We start from the raw sequence: 25,614 nt of genomic DNA on the forward strand, positions 1-25,614 counted from the left end.
CATGACTTGCTAATAGAATTGACGTACTTGAAAGTGCTCTCAATATGTCACCGTGATATTGTAGAGGTACCAAATTGTGTTGGTGATTTAAAACATCTTAGATATCTCAATTTCTCGTACACTCATATCACAAGGCTACCCGATTCAATTGTCGGCTTGTGCAAATTACAAGCTTTGATCTTAAGAGGATGTCAAAACCTTTCAAAGTTGCCTCAAGGTATCACAAAATTGGTCAGCTTACGGTTTCTTGATATTAGAGATACGGGAAGTCTCAAAGAGATGCCGTTTGGTATTGGTAATTTAAAGAACCTTATTATCTTGTCGAAGTTTGTGGTAGGATCACGTAAAGGGTCGCGGTTGGAGGAGCTAAACAGCTTGCCACATCTTCAAGGAGAATTATTCATATCAGAATTGCAAAAAGTGGAAGAAGTTAGAGATGTAGTTGATGCTAATTTGCTTCAAAAGCAAGGCCTTACGAACTTATCCTTGCATTGGGATGAACATTTGGAAAATCTCCAAAATCATGAGCTCGAAGCACAAGTGCTCGAGTCTTTGCAACCTCACATTAATCTTGAAAATCTCAATATTTCGAACTATGGTGGTGCAATATTCTCTTCATGGTTAGGTGGTCCATCCTATACTAAAACAGTGTCTTTGTGCTTGCGGGGCTGTCCTAATGCTATATTGCTGCCCCCACTTGGACAACTACCTTCACTTAAAGAATTATCTCTTGAAGGTCTACATGCTGTAAGAATGATAGGCTCTGAATTTTACGGAAGTAAAAGGCCTTTCTCATCCTTGAGAACTTTAAAGTTGAAAGAGATGTTGACATGGAAGACTTGGTTTCCTTATGTCGGGGGTCCAAAAGAAGAAGTCGCATTCCCCTGCCTTCAACAACTTGTTGTTCGAAGTTGTCCTTCATTGATCGGGACATTGCCTTGTCAGCTTGATTGTCTCATAAAACTTGAAATCCATTCGTGCCGGCATTTGAATAACTCAATTAGTGAGGTTTGTCTTCCTTCTCTCCGTGAGTTATACCTTGAGGATTGTAACGAGGGGGTCTTAAAGTTTTTGGTCAACCCGACTTCTTTGACCATTCTTGGAATTCAAAATCTTGCCGAGCTTGTTTGCTTTGATCAAGGGTATATGAGGTGCTTGGTCAAGCTGAAGGAGCTTCATATAGGACGCTGTGACAAGCTAACATACTTATGGCAAGATGGAAATGAAATACTAAACCTTACTTGCCTCCAGAAATTAGCCATCGAAAGCTGTCCTCTATTCACATCTTTTGTGGCAGGAGATGGAGAAATAGAGCTGCCGTGCAGCTTTGAAAGGATGGAATTGAGTAATTGCACGAGTTTAGAAAAGCTTCCAAGCAAGTGGCACACATTTAAACATTTGATAATTAGGAAGTGTCCAAAAATCACGGGACTAACCATTCCTCTGGATGACCCCAGCAGCAATAACCCGTTATCTCAACTTGAATATCTTCGGATTATCGATTGCGATTCTCTGACATCCTTTCCGCTTGCCAAGGGAAGCCTTGATGCTCTGAAGACACTTTGTATTGGCGAGTGCGAGGGAGTGGAGTCAATGAAAGAGATCACCGTAGAATCGCTCGAAGAAATGACAATCGATAGCTGTGTGAATCTGGGAAGCCTACCACAGTGCCTTCACACGCTTTTCCATCTCACTCGTTTGGAGATAAGTGGCTGTCCAGCATTGGAGGTGGAGGACTTCCCTCCCCTTCCCATCACCCTGTCATGTCTTATAATTAGTAATTGTCCGAAGATAAAGTCTCTACCAAATCAGTGGCATCAGCTTACATCCCTCCAAGAGCTATGGATTTCGGAATGCCAAGGTATCAGACGCTTTCCCAAAGGAGGTCTGCCTCCCAACTTGCGTCGCCTTTTAATAAGAGGTTGCGAGAATCTGAAGCAGCCAGCGAGAGAATGGGGCTTACATATGCTCGCGTCACTAAAGGCTCTCTTCATTGACTTTTGCATGGGAGGGGAGGGAGAGAAGGTGTGGTTTCCTGATTCATGGAGTCTTCTCTTCCCTTCCTCTCTAACCCATCTTCGCATTTGCAACATGTGGAACGTGGAAAGACTATCGAGCGGTCTTCGCAGCCGTCTCTCCTCTCTCAAACATTTATGGATCGACTGTTGCCCGAAGCTGATGTACTTGCCAGAGGATGGCCTCCCTCCCTTTCTCCAAGAACTGTACATAGATAAATGCGAGATTCTGAAGGATCGATGCTCAAAATTCACTGGCGACTATTGGCCTCTCATCCAAGAAATCCCTCTCATCGAGATGGATTGGGTTCGGATCCAATGAATTGAGTCTTCCATGTACAGTCAGTTTTCTATGGTTAAGGTAAGTTTTTTGGTTTTCAAGGCATCGATGTCGATTCTGCTGCCTCAATTCGATGCGTTATACAAGTTGATATTTTCTCATGCAGATATTCGCAATGAATTTCCAAAACCCGCCCACTGAGGTCAATAACATCCAAGAAAGCCCACTCATCTTCAGGTAATGATTTGGACTTAATTTCTTTCTTTCACACTTGCCGTTTAGCTACTGCTGCTGCTCCTGGATCCATTTCCATTCCGAATCCTCAACTCGATGCTAGAAAGTTCATGTATTTCCACCGACAAGCTGCACATGAATTTCCACATACCAGCTACTGAAGGTCCAGCGTTGACATTTGGGTTGCTCTGTTTTGTTTGACAAGGAAGTGCGCAATGAAATTATGAAATGGTTATAACGCTGACGTGGGACAGCAAGTCAACCATTGTTTCATAAAAGCGACTATTCCTCGAAACAAATAATACCTACATGGACTTGCTCACAGTGCTGGAATTATGATGCGTGGATGTGCCTGTCTATATAGATCATCGATGATATATCTTGAACTTTGTTTGATGCCCGAAAATTGCTTGTCTTTCTACTTATGGAAATTATGAGGAATAGTTGCTCTTGTACTGGTATTTTTCCACGACTTCGGCGACTGTTACGTTTTTAGTAACCTGGATTATCTCAACTGTGCTCGTTTTGCAGAACATCCCATTGTCATCTTTATGTGGCAAAATCTCTCAGGAGGATCATATGCAAACACTGTTGAGGTAGGCAAATGATGTGCTTATGTTCATCTTTTGCAACTTGACCAAAGAAAATAGAAGGCTGTTTATTTTGGTAGGTGTACTGATATGCTCTCAAGTTTTGTTTTTCGGTGACATGCTCTAAAAGATTAATCTGTATCATGATGTCAATTATCGAAGTCTATGTTCAGAGCCAAACGACGAAGTTTTCTTACTTCCAACAGCGGCAGCTACTGCAAAGAGGCAAAAACTAGGATTTAAAACAGGTGTTTTCGAGTTGGCGAATATGAAAACTAAATTTGAATGAACCCCTGCAGATTATAATCCATTTAAATCTCACTTCCTTGTCAAAGTCCATACTTCATCTTTCTTCTATTCAAATTCCCATGCCATATGAGAACACTTTTTCTTTTCCTTTGTTGTCAAGGAAAGGCGGAGAGGAGCAATCGGGGAGACGATGCTCTGTCGCTCTGTTCAGTGTTCATGAAAGGCCTGATGACTACGACAATATATTTTCATTCAAAGATTGCGAGAAGGCCTTCATCGTCTACCACTCGCAACCATTTACCGAGGGTAGGCAAGTCTGTCGCTATAACCCTGCCAAGCTGCCGGACCTCCATTCATGGACAAGAGAAGATACAGTCACTATGTTCCCTAGCAAGTTATCCTCGTGACCTCGCGTTTGTGGAATATCGGCTTGTAACATTAGGCCACAGTCACTCGGGGTGATCAGCAGTCCCCCATAGTTCTGCATTAGCAGAATCATAAGGGTCATTCAGGAAAAAACAAAATCATCAAAACAGTCACATTGGTTAGACTTGGAATGGGAAGTACCATGGCATGTCTTGTTGTTGATTTGTTGTTGCAGCCTGGTGAGTACGTGTATAATTTGTTTATCTGATTACTCTTGTAATTATATTTTTCACATGACAAAGTATTTTTTACTGTGGGCTACCTGATTTTCTCATCCCACATTCTTTTTTTTTTTTGTTCCCATTTTCATCTCCCACGCCATATATCAATCTTTTGGTTGAACTTGAAGAGCCTGATGGCTGTGATTCAATCGAAATAATTATGTTGACGATGGCGATTGACAATGCCTGTACCTTTCCATTTTCTCTATCTTTTGATTCAATTGAAATAATTAAGGTTCGACCAACTTTATGGGAAAAATGCGAAAGACGATCCCGCTGCTATGGCACGGTACGCTTTGAATGCAAGCAAGTAGAAGTTTCTATTAAAACAATATCGCAAAGAAGGTCAGTTCTTTTGGGATAAGGACACTTCAAGTATCATAACTTTCGTACAACACTCACTTGAGTTCCATTATTTTTTTTTTTTTCAATCAACTGAGTGCCACAACTTATGTACGGCTTTCACTTAAATACCATAGCTTTTTTTCCGATAACTTGAGTGCCATAACTTTTTAAAAAAGCTCACCACAAGTGCTATGCCACGTCGGATTTTCGACAATTGGGTGAACGTTTTAAAAATAAAATTGGTACTTAAGTGATCAATTGAAAATTATGGCACTCAAATGAACATTTTTGGAAGTTATGGCCGTTAAGTGGTCGAAAAAAAAGTTATGGCACTTGAATAAGCGCCGTACGAAAGTTATGGCACTTGTACTATACTTATCCCCAATTCTTTTGCATTCCATCTACTAGCCAAATTGCACATGCAATGTGACTAAGTGATTAATTGACCTTCAAAAAATTTTGAAAAAATTCTTTTATTACAAATTATTTGTATTATTAATTAATGAAAATGACTATTGGTATAATTTGAAAAAATTATACAAAAATATGCGGAAAATAAAAAGTATTTCAAGATTTGGAATTTTCATTTGGCAAGGTTATTGTAAGATAGAATAGATTCAAATTCCAAAGTTGAAATATATGAGAGACAAGTAAACTTATTAATTTGCAGATTCATCCATGACAGAATTTTATAAAATAATTAATTGAGGAATGTATGTAAACTTTATGGTGATAACAAATATGTCTAAACTTAGAGTATTAGTGGTTATAGTTTTCTGAACACTTAACAGTTTACGGCTCTTAAAAATCCAGTCAAAAATATTTTGTGAGACAATGCATTAGACGTTCCTACAATCTATTCATTCTTCCATAGGTTTCTATGATGTCTCGGCGCTCTCGAGCCCCATTCCTTCGCTTTTTTTCCTTTTTCAGTTTTTTTCTTTTTCGCTTTTTTTTTCCTTTTAGTTAAGCATAAATTAGATAAGACACACGAAGATCTAGACATAATTCTAATTGACAAGCACAATAGAGATAAATGAATGATTTATAATAAGATGATTAAACATGAAAACAGTTTGACGGAAGTCATTGTATTGTTGATTTTAAGCCAGAGAACAACAATCAATGCTAATTGTCAAATAATATTTCATTCAAACGGAAAAAAAAAATTCCGACCAAACAAAGAGAAAAAAAAAAAGACAAAGAGAACCCATATGAAAAGTGAAGTAATAAAGCCAATTTGCGTCCCGGAAAGTCTTAGTCTTCCTGAACTTTATTGAAGTTTCTTTCGCATCATCTCCTTTTCACATGGCGTCACTTTCTTTACATAAAAAAAAAGGTCCATGATATCGAAAAAAAAGTTTTGGTCTTCCTGAGTTATGTGGCAATTACAATGCTAACAATTCCTAGCAAGATGGGTGACAATGATCGGCTGAAGGAAGCTAAGGTAGTAGTTAACGACGGAAACCGCTTGATAGGAGAATTCTAATCTTTTTTAACACATTTTTTCAGTTCATTAATGTTATTTGTAAAGTATAATTTTTTATGGATCATATACTGTTAGACGGTGATTCGTGACTAGTTTAGTATTGCGAGTGTTGGAGTAAAACAAAGGAACTTACTCAATTTGGATTGGTTGGTGTACCTAACCCTCTTTCTTGTTTAGCTCAAATCGCGTGCTTTTGTTTTCCTTATTGAACAGACAAAAATGCATGATGAAAAAGTCTTGGTCTTCCCGAGTTTATGATTTATTTTCATGACCAGATATATAGTTCCCCAGCTCTTAGGAAGCTGTGGAATTTGTGTTCTGTCACTTTTTTGGAGATGAAAATGATGCGAGGGAAAAGGAAGAGAGAGAATAAAGCAGGAAAGTGAAACAGAGAGAGAAGCACTTGTGAACAGAGAGCATGCTCGAAGTCTTGGTCTTCGTTTCACCTTTTGGTCTTAGGTGAGAAGTCCTGGTCTTCCTGCACTTTCATCGTTTTCTCTCTCCTTTAGCTCATTTTCGCTTTGCTTCACCATAACCCATTCTCGCCCCCTTCTCAACGGTGTTCTCATCCTGCTCGTGCGAACCTAGCGCTCGTGCTGCTGGATTGCTGTCGTTGATCTCATCCCGTTCATCAGTCTGCTCCAGGAAGTCTGCTTGGAAAAGGTAAGAGACAACCACCTATTCTTTCTCAAATCTTTCTATGAATGGAAGCAAAAGCAATATTTTGAGCAAAAGAAGGGGCGACAGCAGCAACATATTTTGGTTCTTAAACTGATTTCATGCCTTGATGTCAAATACTTGCTGTCAAGTTTAATAACAAGTCCAATAAAAAAAAAATTTGTTACTTCAAGTTTAAAAAAACTGTTACTTCAATTTGTGCTGCTGGGAAGCCAAGATCATATCACTCCATTGTTTTCTGCTCTGTATATTTTATTTTGATTTTTTTAACCTTTGTCTCGCATCCCTTGAAAGCCTTGGTCTTTTTTAAATATTGTTGGTTGGTGAACGTCTTGTTCTTCCTGGACTGCATTGTTTTCTCTCTCCATTAGCTCATTTTCACTTTGCTTCACAATAACACCCTTGCTGTTCTCTGCAGTGACCACATTCACTCATGGCCATTGGACAGATCGTTTTGGATTCCTTCCTGGCTTCCTTGTTTCAGGTCCTGTTCGACAAGTTGACTCCTCTTGCATGGGGCTATGCACAACAGGTAGGAATCAGCACCGCCCTGATCGAGGAGTGGAAGGATATGCTGGTCACAATCACTGCAGTGCTGGCTGATGCAGAGGACAGGCAACTCAGCGGTAACCTTCTGGTGAAGCTGTGGCTAGACGATGTTAGGGACTTGGCCTATGACATGGAAGATTCGCTCGATGAGTTCGCGATTGAAGCTGCTCAAGCCAAGTCAGAGGCAGAATCTAGCACAAGCAGAGGTCGGGCGAAAAGGAAGTTCTCTTTCTTTGGCCGAGATAAATCCTCCGGATCGAATCCAGACCTGCGCTCGCTCATGTGTGAAGCCAAGGTACAAGAGATCAATGGCAGATTGAAAGCGATATTCACCAGGAAGGCTCGTCTATGCTTGAGAGAAAATGTTGCCGACAGATCCAACTACACCAACAAAAGGGTTCCCACCACTTCTTTGCCAGAGCCTCAGTTTTTCGGTAGGGAGAAGGAAGAAGCACAGATACTCGAACTACTAATCAATGAGGTCGAAAATTCCAATGCCACGTTAAGCATAGTCCCCATAGTTGGGATGGGCGGTGTTGGAAAGACGGCGTTGGCTCAGCGGGTGTATAATGATGCCAAAGTAAATAGCTCTTTCAAGACAAGAGTGTGGGTTTGCGTGTCAGATGTTTTTAATGTTCTTGATGTAACAAAGACTATTTTGCAATCCATCACCGGGTTGTCCTGCGCAGGTGAAGATCTTAATAGCCTTCAAGTTAAGTTGAAGGACAATCTATCTGGGAAGAAATTTCTTGTGGTTTTAGACGATATCTGGAATGAGAACTACGAAAAATGGACTGTCCTCTTAAAGCCATTTGGAGTAGGGGCCAGGGGAAGCAAGATCATCATCACCACTCGCAACCTTGATGTTGTTTCCATAACAGGAGCATCGCCATATCCTTTGAAGGAATTGTCACTTGATAATTGTACAAGCTTATTAGCCTTTCATGCTCTTGGAGCAACAAATTTTGAGAGCCACCCGGATTTTGAAACAATAGGCAAGAAGATAGCTGAAAGATGTAAAGGTTTACCTTTGGCAGCAAAGATGTTGGGCGGTGTCTTACGTAATAAAAGGAATCCCAATGAATGGCAAGAAGGTAACGTCTTTGTGCTTGTGGGGCTGTCCTAATGTTACATCGCTGCCCTCACTTGGGCAGCTACCTTCATTGAGAGAATTATCTCTCGGAGGTTTACATGCAGTAAGAATGATAGGCTCTGAATTTTATGGAAGTAAAACGCCTTTCTCATCCTTAACAACTTTGAAGTTTGAAGAGATGTTGGCATGGAAGGAATGGTCTCCTTATGCCAGGGGCACAGAAGAAGAAGTCCCATTCTCCCGTCTTCAGTATCTTGTTGTTCGCAGCTGTCCTTCGTTGGTCAGGACATTGCCTTGTCAACTTGATCGTCTTCTAAATCTTGAAATTCATTCATGCCCGCATTTACATGACTCAGCCGGTGAGGTTCGCCTTCCATCTCTCCGCGAGTTATACCTTGAGGATTGTAGCAAGGAAATCTTAAAGAGCTTGGTCAACCTAACTTCTTTGACCGTTCTCAGAATTCAAAATCTTACCGAGCTCGTTTGCGTTGATGCTGGGTTTATGAGGTGCTTGGTCAAGCTAAAGGAGCTTCATATAGGAGGGTGTGGCAAGCTAACGTGCTTGTGGCAAGATGGAAATGAAATGCGAAATCTCACTTGCCTTGAAAGAGTTATCATCGAAAGGTGTCCTCGGTTCGCATCATTTGTGGCGGGAGAAGGAGAGATAGAGCTGCCGTGCAACCTCGAAAGGATGGACTTGAGGGATTGTGGGAGTTTAGAAAAGCTTCCAAGCAAGATGCACGCACCGAGACATTTGAGCATTGAGAATTGTCCAAAAATGGTGGGACTAACCATTCCTCCCGATGGCCCCAGCAGTAATAACCCGATGCCTCAGCTTGAATCTCTCGAGATAAGTTATTGTGTTTTCTCGACATCGTTTTCCTTTGCCGAGGGTACACTCGCTGCTCTGAAGAGACTTTATATTAGGGTGTGCAAGAGAGTGGAGTCCTTGGAAGAGGCCACTGCAGTGGCAGAATCGTTGGAATCTTTGATTATTGGCGAGTGTGAGAATGCGGGAAGCCTACCACGGTGCCTTCACGCACTCTCCCATCTCACTAGTTTGGTAATACGGGGGTGTCCAGCATTGGGGATAGAGGACTTCCCTCCCCTTCCCCTCACCCTCTCGACTCTCATTCTTGATAGTTGTGCGAAGATAAAGTCTATTGCTAGCTGTAACATTGCCGGTAAGAATCTCACTTATTTGGAGATACGGAACTGTCCAGCGTTGGAGATAGAGGAGGACTTCCCTCCCCTTCCCATCACCCTCTCATCTTTCTATCTTATGAATTGTCCGAAGATAAAGTGTCTACCAAATCAGTGGCATCATCTTACCTTCCTCCACGCGCTATGGATTATCAATTGCCCAAATATCGAATGCTTCCCCAAAGGAGGTTTCCCTCCCAATTTGCGGGAACTTGACATTTCAGGGTGCGAGAATGTGAAGCAGGCAGTGAGAGAATGGGGCTTACCCCTCCTCACCTCCCTCCAGACTCTGATGATTGACTTTGGAAGGAGCATGGGTGGAGGGGAGGGAGACAATGTGTGCTTTCCTTCTTCGAAGGAGGAGGAGGATGCGTGGAGTCTTCTCTTCCCTTCCTCTCTAACCGAACTTGAGATAACAAATATGAGGAAGGTGGAAAGACTATCAAGCGGTCTTCACAACCATCTCTCCTCTCTCACACGTTTAGCGATTTACGATTGCCCAAAGTTGAGGTACTTGCCAGAGGATGGCCTCCCTCCCTCCCTCCCTCCGATGTCTGGAGATAGGTGGATGCTCAAAGAATCTGGAAGAAGGATGCTCAAAACTCACTGGCCACTATTGGCCCCTCATCCAAGACATCCCCAGCATCTACATTGATTGACATCAATGACGCCCGATCCTTATTCTCCGTGGACTGCTGTTTTCTTCCTCAGGTAAATGCTTCCAACTGCTTTCCTTCTTTCGCCTTTCATTCTTCGATGTCCAATCGGTTTTCTTCTTGGATGCATCAATTTCGTTTCTCTTCCTTCTTCACTTCAATGCCTAATACCAATTTATTTACCTTTTTTCCCCACGGACAAGTGTCGCGTAGATTTCCCAGAAACCACCGACTGAAGGTCGGAGACTGACATTCAATTATTCACAACATATATCTTCGACTCTGCTTCTTGCCCAAACATATTGTGAATGGACATGCACTATGCTGCGCATGAGAATCGCCAAGAATCATAGCGTTCCGCAATCATAGTCCTCTGCATTTTCAGCGTTTGTTGAAAGTTCTCTTGCCATCATCTTTTTCTTGTGCCCGTAGCTCATTCGCTGGGGTCGTTTTGCAGATACCATTTGTATTGGCAAAATCTCTTGGAAGGATCACTTTTGCGAATGATGTGGAGGTAGGGCTAATTCTGTCTCCATGTTATGTATCATATTTTGCAATTCAATAAAATCTTTAAAAAAAAAAAAGAAAGAGAAGAAGCGTTTGATTTTTATTTGGTGCACTGACATGTTCTATATTTTCTTCTGTTGAAAACTAAAGCATGACTAGTTATGTGGAAACTGCCATATGATAAGGGGATGCATTTTTTTTTCCCCTTTGGTTTTCATAAGAATCGAGAAGCTTCTTTTCATTGATGATGATCCTTCATAGTATTAACCTGTTGATCTGGAATAAATCTCTGCGGCAGCTCATGGCTCCAAGCTTCCAATACAACTCTAATTCATGACAACATTCATATTCCATTAATCACCCTACCTGCCTCTTGTGTTTGCATCGTCAGCAGTGACCTCTGAATGTGACAAGCTAAGCTACTTTTGCCAGAGGATGGCCTCCCTCCCTCCCTCGAATGTCTGGACACAAGAGGATGCTCGATTCTGAAAGACTGTTGGCCCCTCATCCAACACATCCCCGAGATCTACATTTAGGGCGTTTGGATCCACTGAATTGATTCGTGCATCAACACTGGAGTCTGTTATCTAGTGTTTGGGTATGTTTTTGGTCTTAGAATGCATCAATTTCGTTTCTCTTCTTCCATTCGATGCTCAATACGAATTTATTTCATTTTTTTTCCCATTTGGACAAGTGTCGCATAGAATTTCCAGAAAACCACCGACTGTAAAGTAACCCAATGGGCAAAGGCGTTTGCTTCTCGTGAGAGTACAACTAAAATTCAGAGCTCAATTAGCTACTTGAATCCCAGCGAGAGCTTCCTTTAGTCTCTAATTGCACTGCTTGCGAAAGTTGATCATATTCTTGTATGCCACTGCTTCCTTGAGTGTCCAGCTTTTTCCTTTATCCACTCCAATGCTCTTTCGAACAGCAACTAATTGAAATTCACCCTCCTCTGCACCCAACCATCTCCCCTGTTTCATTTCTGGCCTCAATCCCAACAACGGCCAGCATCCGCCCAATCTTGACTTGTTTGTTCATTTTTTGTAGCTGTCAGGTGGTTATGCATATAATTCTGGTTGTCTAATCACTCTCGTAGTTATTCATCATGCATGTAAGATAGTTATTAGTCAGTATTAATTGATTGTCCTATTCCAGATTTTTGGATTTAGAAATATGAAGAATGCGGAAGGACTATCAATGGTGGCGGACGTGAGATGTGCAGAGGCTTCTGTTTCCTTCCTCCGTGTCCTCTCTTAAGTGGTCTTCACAGCCATCTCCCCTCTTTCAGAAGCTGACGTACTTGCCGGAGGATGACTTCCCTCCCTCTCTACCAAGTATTCCGCATCATTCAATATGAGATTCTGAAAGATCAGTGCTCGAAATTCCATGGCTGACTATTGGCCATCGTAATGGATCGAGTTCGGTTCCAATAAGAATATTTCTCTCCACTGTTTTAATTTTCGTTCGTCAGGTAATGATTCAGACTTCTTTCTTTCTTCCACACTTGTCGTTTAGCTACTGCTGCTGCTCCAGGATGCAATTCCATTCTGCTTCCTCTAGTCGATGCTAGAAAGTCCACGTTTTTCCATGGACATGCGTCACATAAATTTCCACAAACCAGCTACTGAAGGTGCGAGGTTGATATTTCGGTTGCTCTGTTTTGTTTGACAAGGAAGTAAACAATGAAAGGGTCATAATGCTAACGGGGGACATCAAGTCAACCTTGTTTCATACAAGTGACTATTCCTCCAAACAAATAATACTTTCATGGAGTTGCTTACACTGCTGGAATTTGGGTGCGTCAAATGTACCGGTCTACATCGATGATATATGTAGAACTTTGTGTGATGCCCAAAAATTGCTTATCTTTCTTTGCACTTGGATGACACACAAAGAATTTGTAAATGGAAATGCACTATGCTTTGCGTGAGAATCACGAAGTATTGTTCCGCAATTTAAGCGTTTGCCGTATTTTCTCTTCCAAATATCTGTTTCTCGTGCCATAGATCATTGACCTGAATTCTCTCAACTGTGCTTGTTTTGCAGAATATCCCACTGTCATCTTCGTATTTGGAAAAATCTCTCGGGAGGATCAAATGCTAACACTGCTGAGGTAGGCAACTGCTGTACTTACGTTCATCTTTTGCAACTTGACAAGAGAAAAACCACAAGCTATTAATTTTGGTAGGTGCACTGATCTTTCGTGACATGCTCTAAGTAAAAGATTAATCTGTATCATTATGTCGTTTATCAGGGTCTTTATTCTAAGTCAACTTAAGATGCTGTCTTACTTCGAATAACAGCTACTTTAAAGATACAAAATTAGGTTTTAAAATAGGGGCTTTCGAGTTAGCAAATATGACGACTAAATTTCAGTGAACCCTGCGGATTGTACTTTATTTAAATCTGACTTTCTTGTCAAAGTTCACACTTCATCTTTCATCTATTTGAATTCCCACGCCATCTCATAGAACATATTTCTGTTTCATTGTTGTCAAGGGAAGGCGGAGAGGAGCAATCAGGGAGACTATGCTTCGTTACTCTTTTGAGCAAACCTAGTCTCATGTCTACCGCGAATCATTTTGCTCTAAAATTTCGAGAAGGTCGTCCTCCAATACCACTCGCAGCCTAGTTAGCTTGGATAGACAAGTCTCATCACGACAACCCCACCAAGCTGCCAGACCTCCCGTCACGAGCAAGGCAAGATACAGGCACTCCCATCGCCAGTGGATTATCCTCATGACCTAGCATTTGTGGAATATCAGCTTTTATAATTAGGCTAGCAGTCTAGTGGGGTATGGTTTATACTCTCCATCGATAAGAATATAGCACCCCCCGGCTACCGGAGGCCCCTATAGCCTAGGGCTTTCTTGGTCCCTAGGATTTTCTAGTGTCGTCCATATATAATTCATTTATTTTGAAATTGAAAGTTGTAAGAGAGAGATAAGAGGTGTTAATTATAGTGGAATCATCTGCTGGATGAAGTCCTAATTTAAGGGTGAACCAAGATAAATCTTATATCCCAATTTTTCCTTCTCATCTTTATTCTCTATTTCTTCGTGCTTGTGAGCTTAATCCAAACATCTATATAATTCTGCATTAACATAATAAGGGCCATTTTGGATAGAGAAAATCATCAAAAGGCTCGCGCATTCTTCAGATTTGGAATGGGAAGTACCCTAGAGTAGCTTGTTGGTTTTTGGTTGCATTGGGGCGAGTGTTTATATACTTTGTTTATCTGATTACTCTTGTAATCGTTTATTTTGCATGGCAAAATAATTTTCACTGGGGACTACCTGATTTTGGCACTCCAGATTTGTTATTTGTTCCCATTTTCGTTTCGCGCGCCAGATGTCAACCTTTCGGTTGAACTCGAAGAGTCCAATGCAAAAGATTGTGATTCAATCGAAATTATCGTATCGACAATAGCCATTGCCAAAAAACAGGAAATTAATCAAAATGTCTAGGGCCTTAGTGAGATGGACTCTGATTAACTTAAAGAAAACGTTATTCTTTTGCTTTATGTTTTACTATGTCTCTCATGCAATTGCTATGCAGTCCTTTTAACGATTTCTTCTGCTAGTCAACCCGAGTTAGTTTGCCTTCATATAAAAGTGTTACGAATCTTCTCTTTTATTTTACCAAATATATTAGTACTTTCCATGCAATGAGTGACTTGAACAATAAATGGTTCTCCATAATACCTAAATATTTCTCCCTAATGATTTAGATTTATTGATTTTTCCAACAGCACTGCATGATATGCTGAGCTACAGATGAGAAATAAATTTAATTAACTGATTCTAAGTCAGTGATACATTTTGCTAGGGTCAAAAAGAGAGAGAACTCAAACATATGCGAGCAAAAATAACTTTTGAGAAACTCCCCATTGTCGACAAGATAAGAAAACAAGAAAAAAAAAAAAGCCTTTGCGAATATTCAAAATATGGAAATTTAAGAATGACGACTCAACTTTCATTATCCATGATATGACAGTGTACATTATTTTGTGACCCATCGTAGTTGACTAATCTTAATATTTGAGATAAGCTCCAAATATTTTATATTTGTTTTCCTGAAGGTATGGGACAAATAAATTGGTAAAGGAAATAATTACACAAATAGTGGCAATATCGATGTCTCGCAAGGGAAGCGGTATTGATACCTCAGGACTTGTACATTTGCCTCAACCGACCACATTAAGAGCACCCTAAAAGCATGCTCTTTTTCAAATTTTCGAAATGAAAGAAAAACTGAAGTTTTTGAAAAAAAAATTAGGAAGATTTGATGCATGAATTTACAAGTTGAATTTTGAGTAACCCACTGGATCTGTTCCCGGGAGTACCCTTCGTGCCCAGCTTAGGTGGAAGGCGAATGTTTTAAGCGTTCTTATTAAATGAAATGTTGAACGGGGGAATTCACCGGATTTTACAACTGTAATAGCAGGAAGTCTTGGCATCATGCTTAAAAATTAGTGAGTAGCCTAACTCTCGGGCCTTAGACCCAATGGATCGGATTGCATTTAGACTTGACATACAATTCGGGTAATAAGTTCAAGAATAGAAAGTCATTTTGGACGGTAATAAGTTCAAGAAAAGAAAGTCATTTGGATGGGACTATATGTTAGTTATTTATAGAACTATCCCTGGACGGATCAAACAGATATCGAGCATTAAAATTCCTACCACGCCGGAGTATGGCTTTTCGGGAAAATATTGTACTTTCTTTCGCATGAATAATAGCGCCCGAGCGAGTCTAAGCCCAGGAAAGATGAAGGCATGTCTGGTATAATCCAATTAATTGTCTACCTTTCATTGCACCCAAAAAAAAAAAAAAAAGAGTTTTCTTGTTTAAGAAGTGCCATAATGGCTATGTGCCCGGCCTCGGCTAGCCCACGTGCATGGGGCAAGCAAAGCTCGTGCCCCATGGGGCAAGCAGAGCTCGTGCCAGCCCAGGTCTAGGCCCTGGCAGAGAACCGAGGAATAGGGTCAAAGAGAGATGAGTGACACTGCTGGTGCCGGTGGTACTCGAGAACGGAGGCCGGTGGTGGCTTCGCCAACAACGACGATGGAGGTTATGAAAGGGTCGTGGCAGCTACAGGTAGTCTTAGACTATAGATGAGGGAAAGATACTAAATGAACCTGGTGCATGTGAGCCCGGCTTATCCACTGTTGGATGAGGTGGACTTCGCATGGAACCCATCGTGAATCCCAGAATTCAACTTATGTGGTGAATTCCCCTCTAGATCAAATTAAGTTGCTCATTAGGTAATTGAAGATAATTGGATGTGATGGTTGGTCTGGCTAGTTTCGACGATGGTAGCGGCATTGGTATGAGTCGCCCTATGTAGACAGCAACGGCATGGCGCTAGCCATAGGAACAACAATGCTCTCTCTCGCCCCACTTCTTCATTTTTTTTTTTTAGTCTCTTTTTCATTTTTTTCTTGCTTTTTTTTTTTTTTTACTTTTTAGCTTTTCTTTTTTATTTTATTTTGCTTTTATCAAGCTTAACTATGATCAGATACATGAAAATCTATACATAATTCTAGTGGACAAGTGCAATAGAGATAAATGAATGAATAATCAAATATGATCCAACACGAAAAAAGTTCGATGAAGGTTATTGTGCTGTAATTTTAAGCAAGAGAACAGTAATTAATGCTAATTGTCAAATAATGATAATTCAAATGGAAAAAGAAAATGGAACCCATGTGAAAATTGAAGTAACAAAGCCAATTTGCGTCTGGGAATGCCTTGGTCTACCTGAATTTTATTGAAGTTTCTTTGGCATCATCTCTTTTTCACTTTTGCTTCACTTCCTTTACAGAAAAAGTACACGATGTGCAGTAAAGCCTTGATCCTCCTGAGTTTATGGTATGCATGGCAATTACAGTGCCGAAATTCGCAGCAAGATGGGTGGCACTGATCTGATGAAGGGTGTTGAGGTAGTAATTAATTATTGGCAACCACTTGATAGGAGAATCTTGGCCTTTTGAACCCGATTTTCTCTTTCATCAGTGTTATGCGTAGAGTATAATCTTCAATAAATCATATATTGTTACATGGTGATTTGTGACTCGTTTATTATTGCCAGAGTAAAACAAAGCAACTTGCTACTAGATTGGTTGGGGTGCCGACCCTTATTCTTATTTAGCACAAAGCTAGTGCTCTTGTTTTCCTTATTAAACTGACAAAAAACTAATCAGTTTTTGATGACTTGTAGATGTATAATAGCAAGTCCTGGCCTTCCCGATTTATGGTTTATATACACGTAAAAAAAAAACAACAACATATGATTGTGGATGCTACAAATATCAGGGGATAATCTCTAACATATGATTGTGGACGAAACGTTATTATCACTTTTTCCGTTTTGCTTCACTTTCTACACAAAAAAGTTGATGAGTTCCAGTAAGGCTCGGTCTTCCTAGTAATGCCGTAGAAATTTGAGAGGAGCGCATGTGTTGATGCACGTTATGTCCTCGAGTTAGATTGTTCTCCTTTCTCTTGAGACCAGGACTTCTGGACGTCGTTTGAAACAGAGGACCTTTTCTTTTGGCCAAAGCACAGACAACTTAGCCGTATTTGATGGCTTGTTGATGTATTGCAGAAAATAAGATGCCATTGTTTGTTGTGTCCTAGGTAACTTAGGTTTCAAAAATATTGACATAGTAGCGATCCTTTGATGCGATTTTGGTACCTTGATGCTCGTGGAGCTGCCACGTAAGGGTAAGCATAGTCCGGGTTGGTCCAATTCCCGGACGGTGCAATGAAACCGGTAAAATGAAAATAAAAGGTAAAGAACTGTATTTGACTCACTAATTACATTTCCCTATGAGATGGACAACTCCCATGCGAGCAAGCGAATGACACTTGTTTTTGTGCGAGTCCCTTTCTTTGCCTAGAATCTCAATTCAAGAATCCCCGGTTTGGAAGGAAGAGCTGTAATTATAGAGAGCGATATCTATCTACACATACCAATTGGCCCCATAAAGCACTCAAATTTATTCCCACAATCCATGCGCTGAAAATTAATTGATAAGTGTTGCGCGTTAAAATCCCTCGACAAGGCTTTGCTGGCGATGGGTTCTAGGCCCAAATTGACTATGGCCTAATGAAGGTTGTTTACGCGGGAATCTTTTATCGAACTTAATCCGTTCGTTTTCCGAAAAGGGGTTCTGGGTCGATTTTGGACAGAGAGTGTCAAATGCAGTAGATTTACACAAGAGGGCGCGTTACAAACAGGCTTTCGACAACTTCGACGGCCCAATATGCAACGAGAACAGTATGTGACAAGCGTCGACGTGACCCTGGAATTGAATCGACGGGACCAGGAGATGATATATGACACAATGCTGGAATTTAATCAACAGACTTGGACGGGGGATTGTAGGACACAATACCGGAATTGAATTGACCGCACTGGACAAGATGGGTGAAGGGTGCAACACCGGAATTTAATCGACGACACCGAACCTAATGAGTAGACGCCGGAATCTAATCGACGACACCTAACTCTGGATATGATACTCGTTGGAATTGAATCGACGACGGGGATCTGAAACCTACAGCTAGGCTAGGCTAAAGGCTAAAGGTTAAGAGCTAAGAGCTAGTTTTGAAAATGCAAGTGTTTTGGATTTGTTGTTGTGTGTCCTTGTATCTTGCTATTGCGAGGTATTTATAGGCAAGCTCTTTGGTAACCGCCGAGCGGTTTCTTCCTTTGGCCCCACGCTTTGCTCTTTTCCATAAGCCACGTGGATGACGGTTTCCTAGTCTTCACGCCTTTTCTTTTTACCTCGTGGGGATTACCGCCAACCGCTTCGATCGTGGCCTCCCTCCGCGCGCTTTTCTTGCTCTAGAAGGAAGTGGAGCCAGAATTTATTCTGACACGTGGCACCTTTCTGATTGATACGTTCCTTGCTTCGGTGTCCCTTCCTGTAGTTGATTATCGCTTCCTCACGTGCTTATCACGAGTCTCTCTTGGATTATTTTAAGTGTCAACATATGCCCCCTTAAAAGATGTAAATCGAAGATTTACCTCTTTTAAAATATCTTCCTCTGGTTTGGTGATCTCCATTTGTACAAATGATGATTACGCTTTCCCTTTGATCTCTTTTCCCAAAGCGCAACCTTTTCGACTTCGTACCGTGCACCGGCCTTTTTCGTCTTTGCTTTTAAGGATCTTGAAAAAGCTCCCAATTGTCGTCTTTCTTCATCAACGTTTTTCCTTAAACCCTAAACCCCTTTCTCTGAGTATTCCAAGCTTTCATGGCGACCGAAACTCCCGAGTTCCTTCCTCACCAGCTCATCGCCCGCTTCGATGGGATCATCAATAGTGATGACGCCGATTATTGTTTCCTCAAGTTGTTGAACACTCAACGAGAGCACGCCGGTCTGATTCTCGGGCCCGGTCTCCATGATCACCACCACATCCCATCATCTCTTCGGTCTTGCTTTCCAATGCGGGCCGACGAGCAGCTTCCCATTCAAGCTTCTTCACTAAAGGACATTTGGTCCATACCGGCTCAGCGTTTTAGGAGTTTCCCGTCGTTTGGCGACAGGGCTTATACCGGGTTCCAAAGGCTTCGGGAGGATATTCCAACGGTTGGCCTCTGGGAAACAAGACAAATCGGGACAACAATTGAGGTCAGCATGTTGTCCCACGATTTGAATAGAGGTCTACCGGGGTCCGTTACAAGCTTTTGGTCCTCCTCCACTAATTGCTTTTTCTTCCCGTGGGGTCCCATGTCCGTAACCCTTCTAGATACTTTCGCCATAGTTGGTCTCTCTCCTTATGGGGCCTCAGTCAAGAATCTAGGAAAAACTAAGGATTGCCCCATTTTTGACGATTCTCTTGCTTATGGGAAGTTCATCGATGCCCATAGTAAAACATCTGGGGATGTTTCCCTCGAGGAACGAACAGCCTTCCTTCTTTTTTGGCTGTCGAAATATCTATTCTTTAGCCCAACACTCAAAGTGTCCAAGGACTATTACGATCTCGCCCTACTTCTAGCAAAAGGGAATCTTGTTGCCCTTGGCCCTCTTGCTCTTGCGTCTGCGTACAGGAGTGTTTCTTATGCCGCTCGGCTAATGTCGAATTCCGAAGAGGATGGTGTCTTGTCGGGGCCGCTCTGGATTCTTCAATCTTGGGTTGCATTCTACTTCCCTTTCATGTTTGAGAGCATTCCTTCCTTCAATCCCAACATGGTTCCTTTGAAGCTTGGTATACGACTACTCCAAGCTATCCCCTCAAAGGTCTCTGGTGATGTTCAGCCTTTTCGGTTCTTCCTTCGACAGCTTCCGTCTCACGAGGCTGATCGAATAGATTTCTTTCCTTACCGCTCGGGCGAGTTCAATTCTTGTTTCAACTCTCGAACCTTGAAATGGTTCAACCACCGTGATTTTTGGACCTTTATCCTATTCCCTAGAGACCTTCCAATCCGGCTATGTCTTAAGGGTAGGTTCTATCCAGGCTTCGAACCATATTCTCCTCATTCTTGCGCCGGGCAATTCGGTCTTCGACGGGCAGTGCCTATGCCTATCCCTTATCTCATGGATTTCCCATCGATGGACAAGAAGATGTATAATATCAAGATTGACGAACCGTTCACCTGTTGTGCCGAGATTACCACCATGATGTACCAGCGGTTTTCGGGGGATATCCCAACAATACTTCGCTCTAGCCCTGGCGTGACTTCTGAGTTTACGACCTGGTGGACGTCCTTTGCCTTCGAAAGCCCTTTCGAAGATGCTATCTCATCCATCTTCCAGAGCAGCCGAATCTGACCCTTCGGTCCCGCTTTGAAGAAAACTAGGAAAAAGGGTGCCACCAGAGCCCTCTCGATTGGTGGTCGCAAACGTCCGACGACCGTTTCTGGTGGGTCTTTTTCTTCCGGGTCTTCGCAGTATTACTGGCCCGAGGTGATTTTTGCTTTATTTTCGCCGTTAGGTGACGATTCCGACGACAGAGCTGATGAGGAGACGCTCACTTCTCTTAAACGGCGAAAGATGATAGCGAAGAAGAGCAAATCTCCGGTGGAATCTCCGATAGTCCCTCGGCTTGTCGAAACGTCTCCAACCGTTTGTCCTGAAGATTCTTTGGTAGATCTTGATCCACCCATTGGGGGGTCTAGCAATATTACCATTGCTGAGGATCTGTCTGAACCCACGGCTCCTTCGCCTACTGAGCCTCAAGGGGAACCTTCTTCGATGACCCTTGCCATTGTCCCGACCCCGATAGTCGAAGCTCCTTTAATAGCCGAAGGTCCCTCAACACCCGAAGATCCTTCATCTGCGGATATTATCTGGGATCTTCCTGCTGCTTCTCTTCTTCAGTCGCCCATCGAAGACGTTCAAGCTCATCCTGCTGGATCTTCTCGCTCTTCAGATCACCCGAGTATGCCTGAATCAAGCAACTCACCTGACTCGGAGATTTTCAGCAAACCGGGAATCATGCTATCTTGCTCCCTGGACCTTGTTCATTCAGGGGTAGCCTCTTTTGTTGACAACCCATCGAATATTCGAAACATCCAATCCGTGATGGAGTGGTCGGTCAAAGAGGAAATCAGCGCGAAGCTTCCTCAAGGCTTAGTCCGCCGGCTGAAAACATTCTTGGACCACTTTCCTACTCCCTTTATGCATTTTCGAAAGTGTCGGGACAATGTGCTTGCTCTGTCGAACTTTCCCGATCGGCTCTTTTCTCCCAGCTCCGAGACCCAAGAGACGAGGCAACTTGTAACTCAAGGAGAACAATCCCTTCAATCTCGCGTCGACGAGCTCGCTGCTTTGGATAAGAAGGAGGCTACCCCGGAGCAACAGAGGCTAGCGATAGAGAGAGAACTAGAGGAGACTCGAAGTCGGCGATCGACAGGATTTCCCCGTCGATCCTCCATAGAAGATCAAGCGAAAACGCTCGCAGCTTCCTTAGAAGAGAAGAAACGAGCCGATTGCGCTCGGGTCGTGCAAGTAGAAGTAGACCGACGTCATACTAGGAATATGTACATAGATAAAAATAAGAAGTTTGAACGTTTACTCTGTGAAGCGCTTGAAGGGATCAAGACGGCTCTGTATCCCGATTTTCGTCAATGAAATCTCCCTTTCTTTCTCCTTATTTTCCGTATTGCATTCCGCCACGATCCATGTAAGCGCCCATGTCCGAGTAATCGCCATCACAATCTCGAGTCGGTTACTTCAAAACCCTTATAAATAATGATTGCCTCCAAATGTCGATTCATATGAACTTTGCTATCAAGTTCACATGAGTACTCGCGTGACTCCTTGCTTGTCGCGCTTCGACGCTTTCTCTCACAACGATGCCAAAAGGGAACTTTCCTTATCCTTCATGGATCACCAACCCAGCAATGGTCACATAATTTTGGGTCCGCATCTCACAAGTTTGCCACCCCCTTCTTCACTGATTACTTGTTTTCCCCATTGCTCTGAAGAAGTCTTACCCTTTGAGCAATCTATTATTTGTACCTCTGCTTGGTCGTCGAGTAACTATAGATTTTCTTCATACCCATCCTTCGACCACCAGGTTTACAACCGGTACAAACGACTAGAAGGAGAAGTAGCTACCATCTAGGCACAAGCCGGGGTAGATGTCCTATTGTCCTTTTGTGGTACATCTATTGACCCCTCGGAGTATGGCCTCGTCGGTAGTTTGTGTTGCTTTTGGTCACCGTCATCGAACTGTTTCTTTTTGCCTATTGGTCCAGTGACCCCTACCCTTCTTGATATTTGGTTTCTGACCGGTCGTTCTCCATTTATCGACGGTGACTCTCGACCTCCAGACGACCAATTTTTCCTTGATATGTCTTCTTGCCTTGACCTGCCATATGGTGAATTCATGGATCGCCATGCTAAACCTTCAGGACCCATCCTTCTCGGGGAACATACTGCCTTCCTTTTATGTTGGCTTTGCAAATATGTCTTTTGTCTCCCCACATGTCGAATTTCCTCGGAATTCCTTGATATAGCATATGAACCGGCATGTGGTGTTGATATTGGCCTAGGCCGGATGTTCCTGGCTGCATTATATTGGGGATTATCGGATGCTCAATCTTCGCCGATGGACAATCATCCCGCCCCCTTTTCGAGTCCTTTATGGATTCTGCACTATTGGGTCCGAGTGTACTTTACTCATATGTTTTTTTATCAAGCGCTCACTTCGACAACTGAATCATCGAAAATTAAAAGGGATGATGTACCCATGGTGTTCAATCGGACCCTTCGTTGTGCCCTTGACAATCTTACCGCTTTCGACGACTTCCTTATTGAACTGTTATCTCTCACCAGTTTTGATTTCTCCAGGCTGCCCGTCGATAATGATATCTATAGCTCCTCCGGTGCAGATCCCGATTCTTGTCTTTTACGGATGAGCGTGTTAGGCCTAGATGACTTAGCCACGAATTTGTCCGGTGGCGGCAAATTCTCATCGGGATTTGAGATTTATAATCCTCATTATTGTGCTCGCCAATTCGGGCTTACTCGGGGGATTCCAATGCCGGTGGTGTATTCCATGAATTTCCCTTTCTCCGGTCGCAAGAAAGAGGTAATTGACATGATGGGCCATATCGAAGTTGTTCATGCCGTTCTCGGGCGCTTTGTATTTGTCGGCTTCTCTGACCATCCTTGTAGCACCTCATTTTTCGACAAGTGGTGGCTCTCCTATCGCTCCTCTTTGTTCTCAACCGGTGCAATGGACGTTCTCTCGAAAGTCCGTCGACACTCATTGGGCTTCTTGCATCCTCTAAGAAGACCCGCTTCTTTCGTTATTCCGAGCATTATACTGGAGCAACCAGTCGATGAAGGTAAACCCTTTGTTGATAAACAATCTGATAATGAAAGTGGGTACTTCCCCGCATTCTTGCTTGATGTAATTATTGATCTGACTTTCTTCCCGGATGATTCATCGGCTTCTGATGGCCGCACGGACGACTTACCCAACAAATCGTGGGTTATTCATATGAACATGACGAGTGCCTCGGTTGGCCCATCGAATACTCTTCGCTGCGACTATCCATACCTTCGCGGCAAGTGGTCACGCTTGCATGACTTACTAGGAGGAGGATATGCCTACATATGTAACCAAGCATCCGTTGAGGACGAGATCAAAGCTCTCCTTGCTTTTCTGGCCCATTTGCCCTATCCGGTCCAATGTCGTGCCCTTGGATTCGCCATTAATGAACTCTTCCTCACATTTGGCTCGACTCTAAGGTCCTTCAGGACAAGGCAGCGTGAACTAGTGATTATCGATAAGTTGGAAACAGATTCCCTTCTTGCTGACAATGAGCTGGCTTATCAACGTAGTGTTCTTGATACCCTGGAAAGTGACAGTTGTACCACCTTGCAAGTACTATCTGCACAATTGAAGGCAATCAAACAGCAAGAGGCAATTTGCGAATCATTGCACCTTGATATGATGCAAGCCGGTCATCGAAAGGAGGCAAATGTTGACGCCAACCGCAAGAGTGAAATGCAACTTCATAGTTTCATCTTGAGTCTTGAACAGCACGTATTGTAGTCTGCTGTTGCTAGTTCCACATTAATGCCACCTGTCCTTATCGTCTTATTCTATCATTGAACTGCCGGTCTTAGTATCAATTCTCCAAAGTTCATCATGACATGATCTTCTCGGGATCATCCTTTTTCCATGTGGCATTTAAAGAAAGACGTCGTTTCCGATTCTCCCTACGAATTCAAATCGTCATGACGGTTCGTCGTGGTTAATAGCCGGCGGGAAACCCGCCACTCGCGTCATTATGGTTACTTACGTGTTTCACCAATCGCGATATACCTTCTCGCCTCGATAACCGTCCACTAACTTTTACTGCCTCGATCGTCGGAAGGTCGTGGGCGGATACTCGGCATCGTGGGACGAACCGTTCCTTGGCCTTTATCTATAAATAGGATCACTTGCCTGGAGTGCGTCTTCATCCAAACCCTTCTGCCTTTGATCCTTAGAGAAAAACTTCTCAAAGCCCTAATGGAGCGTGCGTCTTCTTCTACGGCTTCATCTCCTCCTACATACTTCAACCGTGAGTTCTCGGCTATCCGGAGGGAGATTATCTCCCTTCTGAGTTACACCTATACCATGCTGGTGGTGAAACCGCGGGCCCTCGAGAAGCTGCATGCCCCGCTCAGCCGCTCTGCGCCCCAAAATCTTCCCTCCGACCACCCGTTCCAGTCGGACTACGAAGAGTTTGTCACGCTCTTCGACTACGGGCTGGATAAGTTTCGCCGGAATCGGGCGACCATGTCTCAGCATGATCTCACCGAACATGAAGTTTGGTGTAAGATCGAAGAGATTGAGAACGGGGAAGTGGTGCACAAGGAACTCTGCAACGTCCGGGAAGCCCTCCATGCCTCTCACGCCGGCGTCCTCCAACTTCGAAACATTGTTTCCGACCTTGACTGCCCGGCAGCGACACTGCGAAGGCCTCCGAAGGAAACCGAGCAGCGGGAACATGAATCGGCCGAGGCCTGCGAGACCCGTTCCTTGGCTTCCATTGGGGCCCCTTTGGAGGGTCCGAAGGCCATGTTGGACTCTACCAATGGTCTTCTCGTAGGTCGGAAGGAGCACCTTCAGCGGCTGGAGAGTGAGAAGGACAAGCTGGAGGCGGTGCTGGAAGAGTTGGTTGAAGCTCATCACCGCGCGAGAGAAGAGAATGCCAAGTTGGAGTGCCGGCTGCTAGGCTTCGTGGTCCGTTTTAGGGAGCACTTCCAGTAAGGGCCTCTTTGGGCGAGCGAGCAAGAGGAAGAGAGAGAGAAAGGGAAAGAAGGAAAGAGAAAGAGAGAAAGAGAGGGAAAGGGAGGAAGATTGTAAAAAGTTTTTACTGAATGAATGGAATTGATCTTTCTTACTCTTCGCTTTTTGATTCTCCTTGCATTTCCCACATCGATGGATAGAATTTTTTCAAATACTTCCCGTTGATCGAGCGTTGTAGTTCTCTTCCATCGATCTCCATTACTCGATATGCATTCCCTGGGAGGGCGTCTATTACCAAGTATGGTCCTTCCCACTTCGACGACCATTTGCCAAACTTTTCGCTGTCGAGGTTCATAGGCAAAATAG

At 43.0% G+C, this 25,614-nt stretch overlaps 3 protein-coding genes across 13 annotated transcripts in view; all 3 read left to right on the forward strand.

Annotated features, from left to right (window-relative positions):
* Positions 1-25,614, forward strand: part of LOC115733080 (putative disease resistance RPP13-like protein 1) — a 491,263-nt gene that overhangs the window by 311,124 nt on the left and 154,525 nt on the right. The window lies entirely within an intron of this gene.
* The window catches only part of LOC115744901 (putative disease resistance protein At3g14460), a 130,781-nt gene that overhangs the window by 18,156 nt on the left and 87,011 nt on the right, over positions 1-25,614 (forward strand). Inside the window, exon 2 of one of the 3 annotated variants that reach the window (XM_048280927.1) lies at positions 2,377-2,428. The exons of the other annotated variants lie outside the window; for them this stretch is intronic. The gene's annotated coding sequence lies outside the window, so the exon portion shown is untranslated. Of the gene's footprint in view, positions 1-2,376; positions 2,429-25,614 lie in introns of those variants that run through there. 3 annotated transcript variants of the gene reach the window in all.
* Positions 55-25,614, forward strand: part of LOC115732205 (putative disease resistance protein At3g14460) — a 51,464-nt gene continuing 25,904 nt past the window's right edge. Inside the window, exons 1-2 of the mRNA XM_048280917.1 lie at positions 55-1,728; positions 9,401-10,083. Coding sequence (XP_048136874.1) covers positions 280-1,728; positions 9,401-10,027 — 2,076 coding nt within the window. The 5' untranslated portion in view covers positions 55-279 and the 3' untranslated portion in view covers positions 10,028-10,083. The remainder of the gene's footprint in view (positions 1,729-9,400; positions 10,084-25,614) is intronic.

Source organism: Rhodamnia argentea, chromosome 6, assembly GCF_020921035.1.
Source record: "Rhodamnia argentea isolate NSW1041297 chromosome 6, ASM2092103v1, whole genome shotgun sequence".
In the NCBI taxonomy this organism is placed as follows: Eukaryota; Viridiplantae; Streptophyta; class Magnoliopsida; order Myrtales; family Myrtaceae; genus Rhodamnia; species Rhodamnia argentea.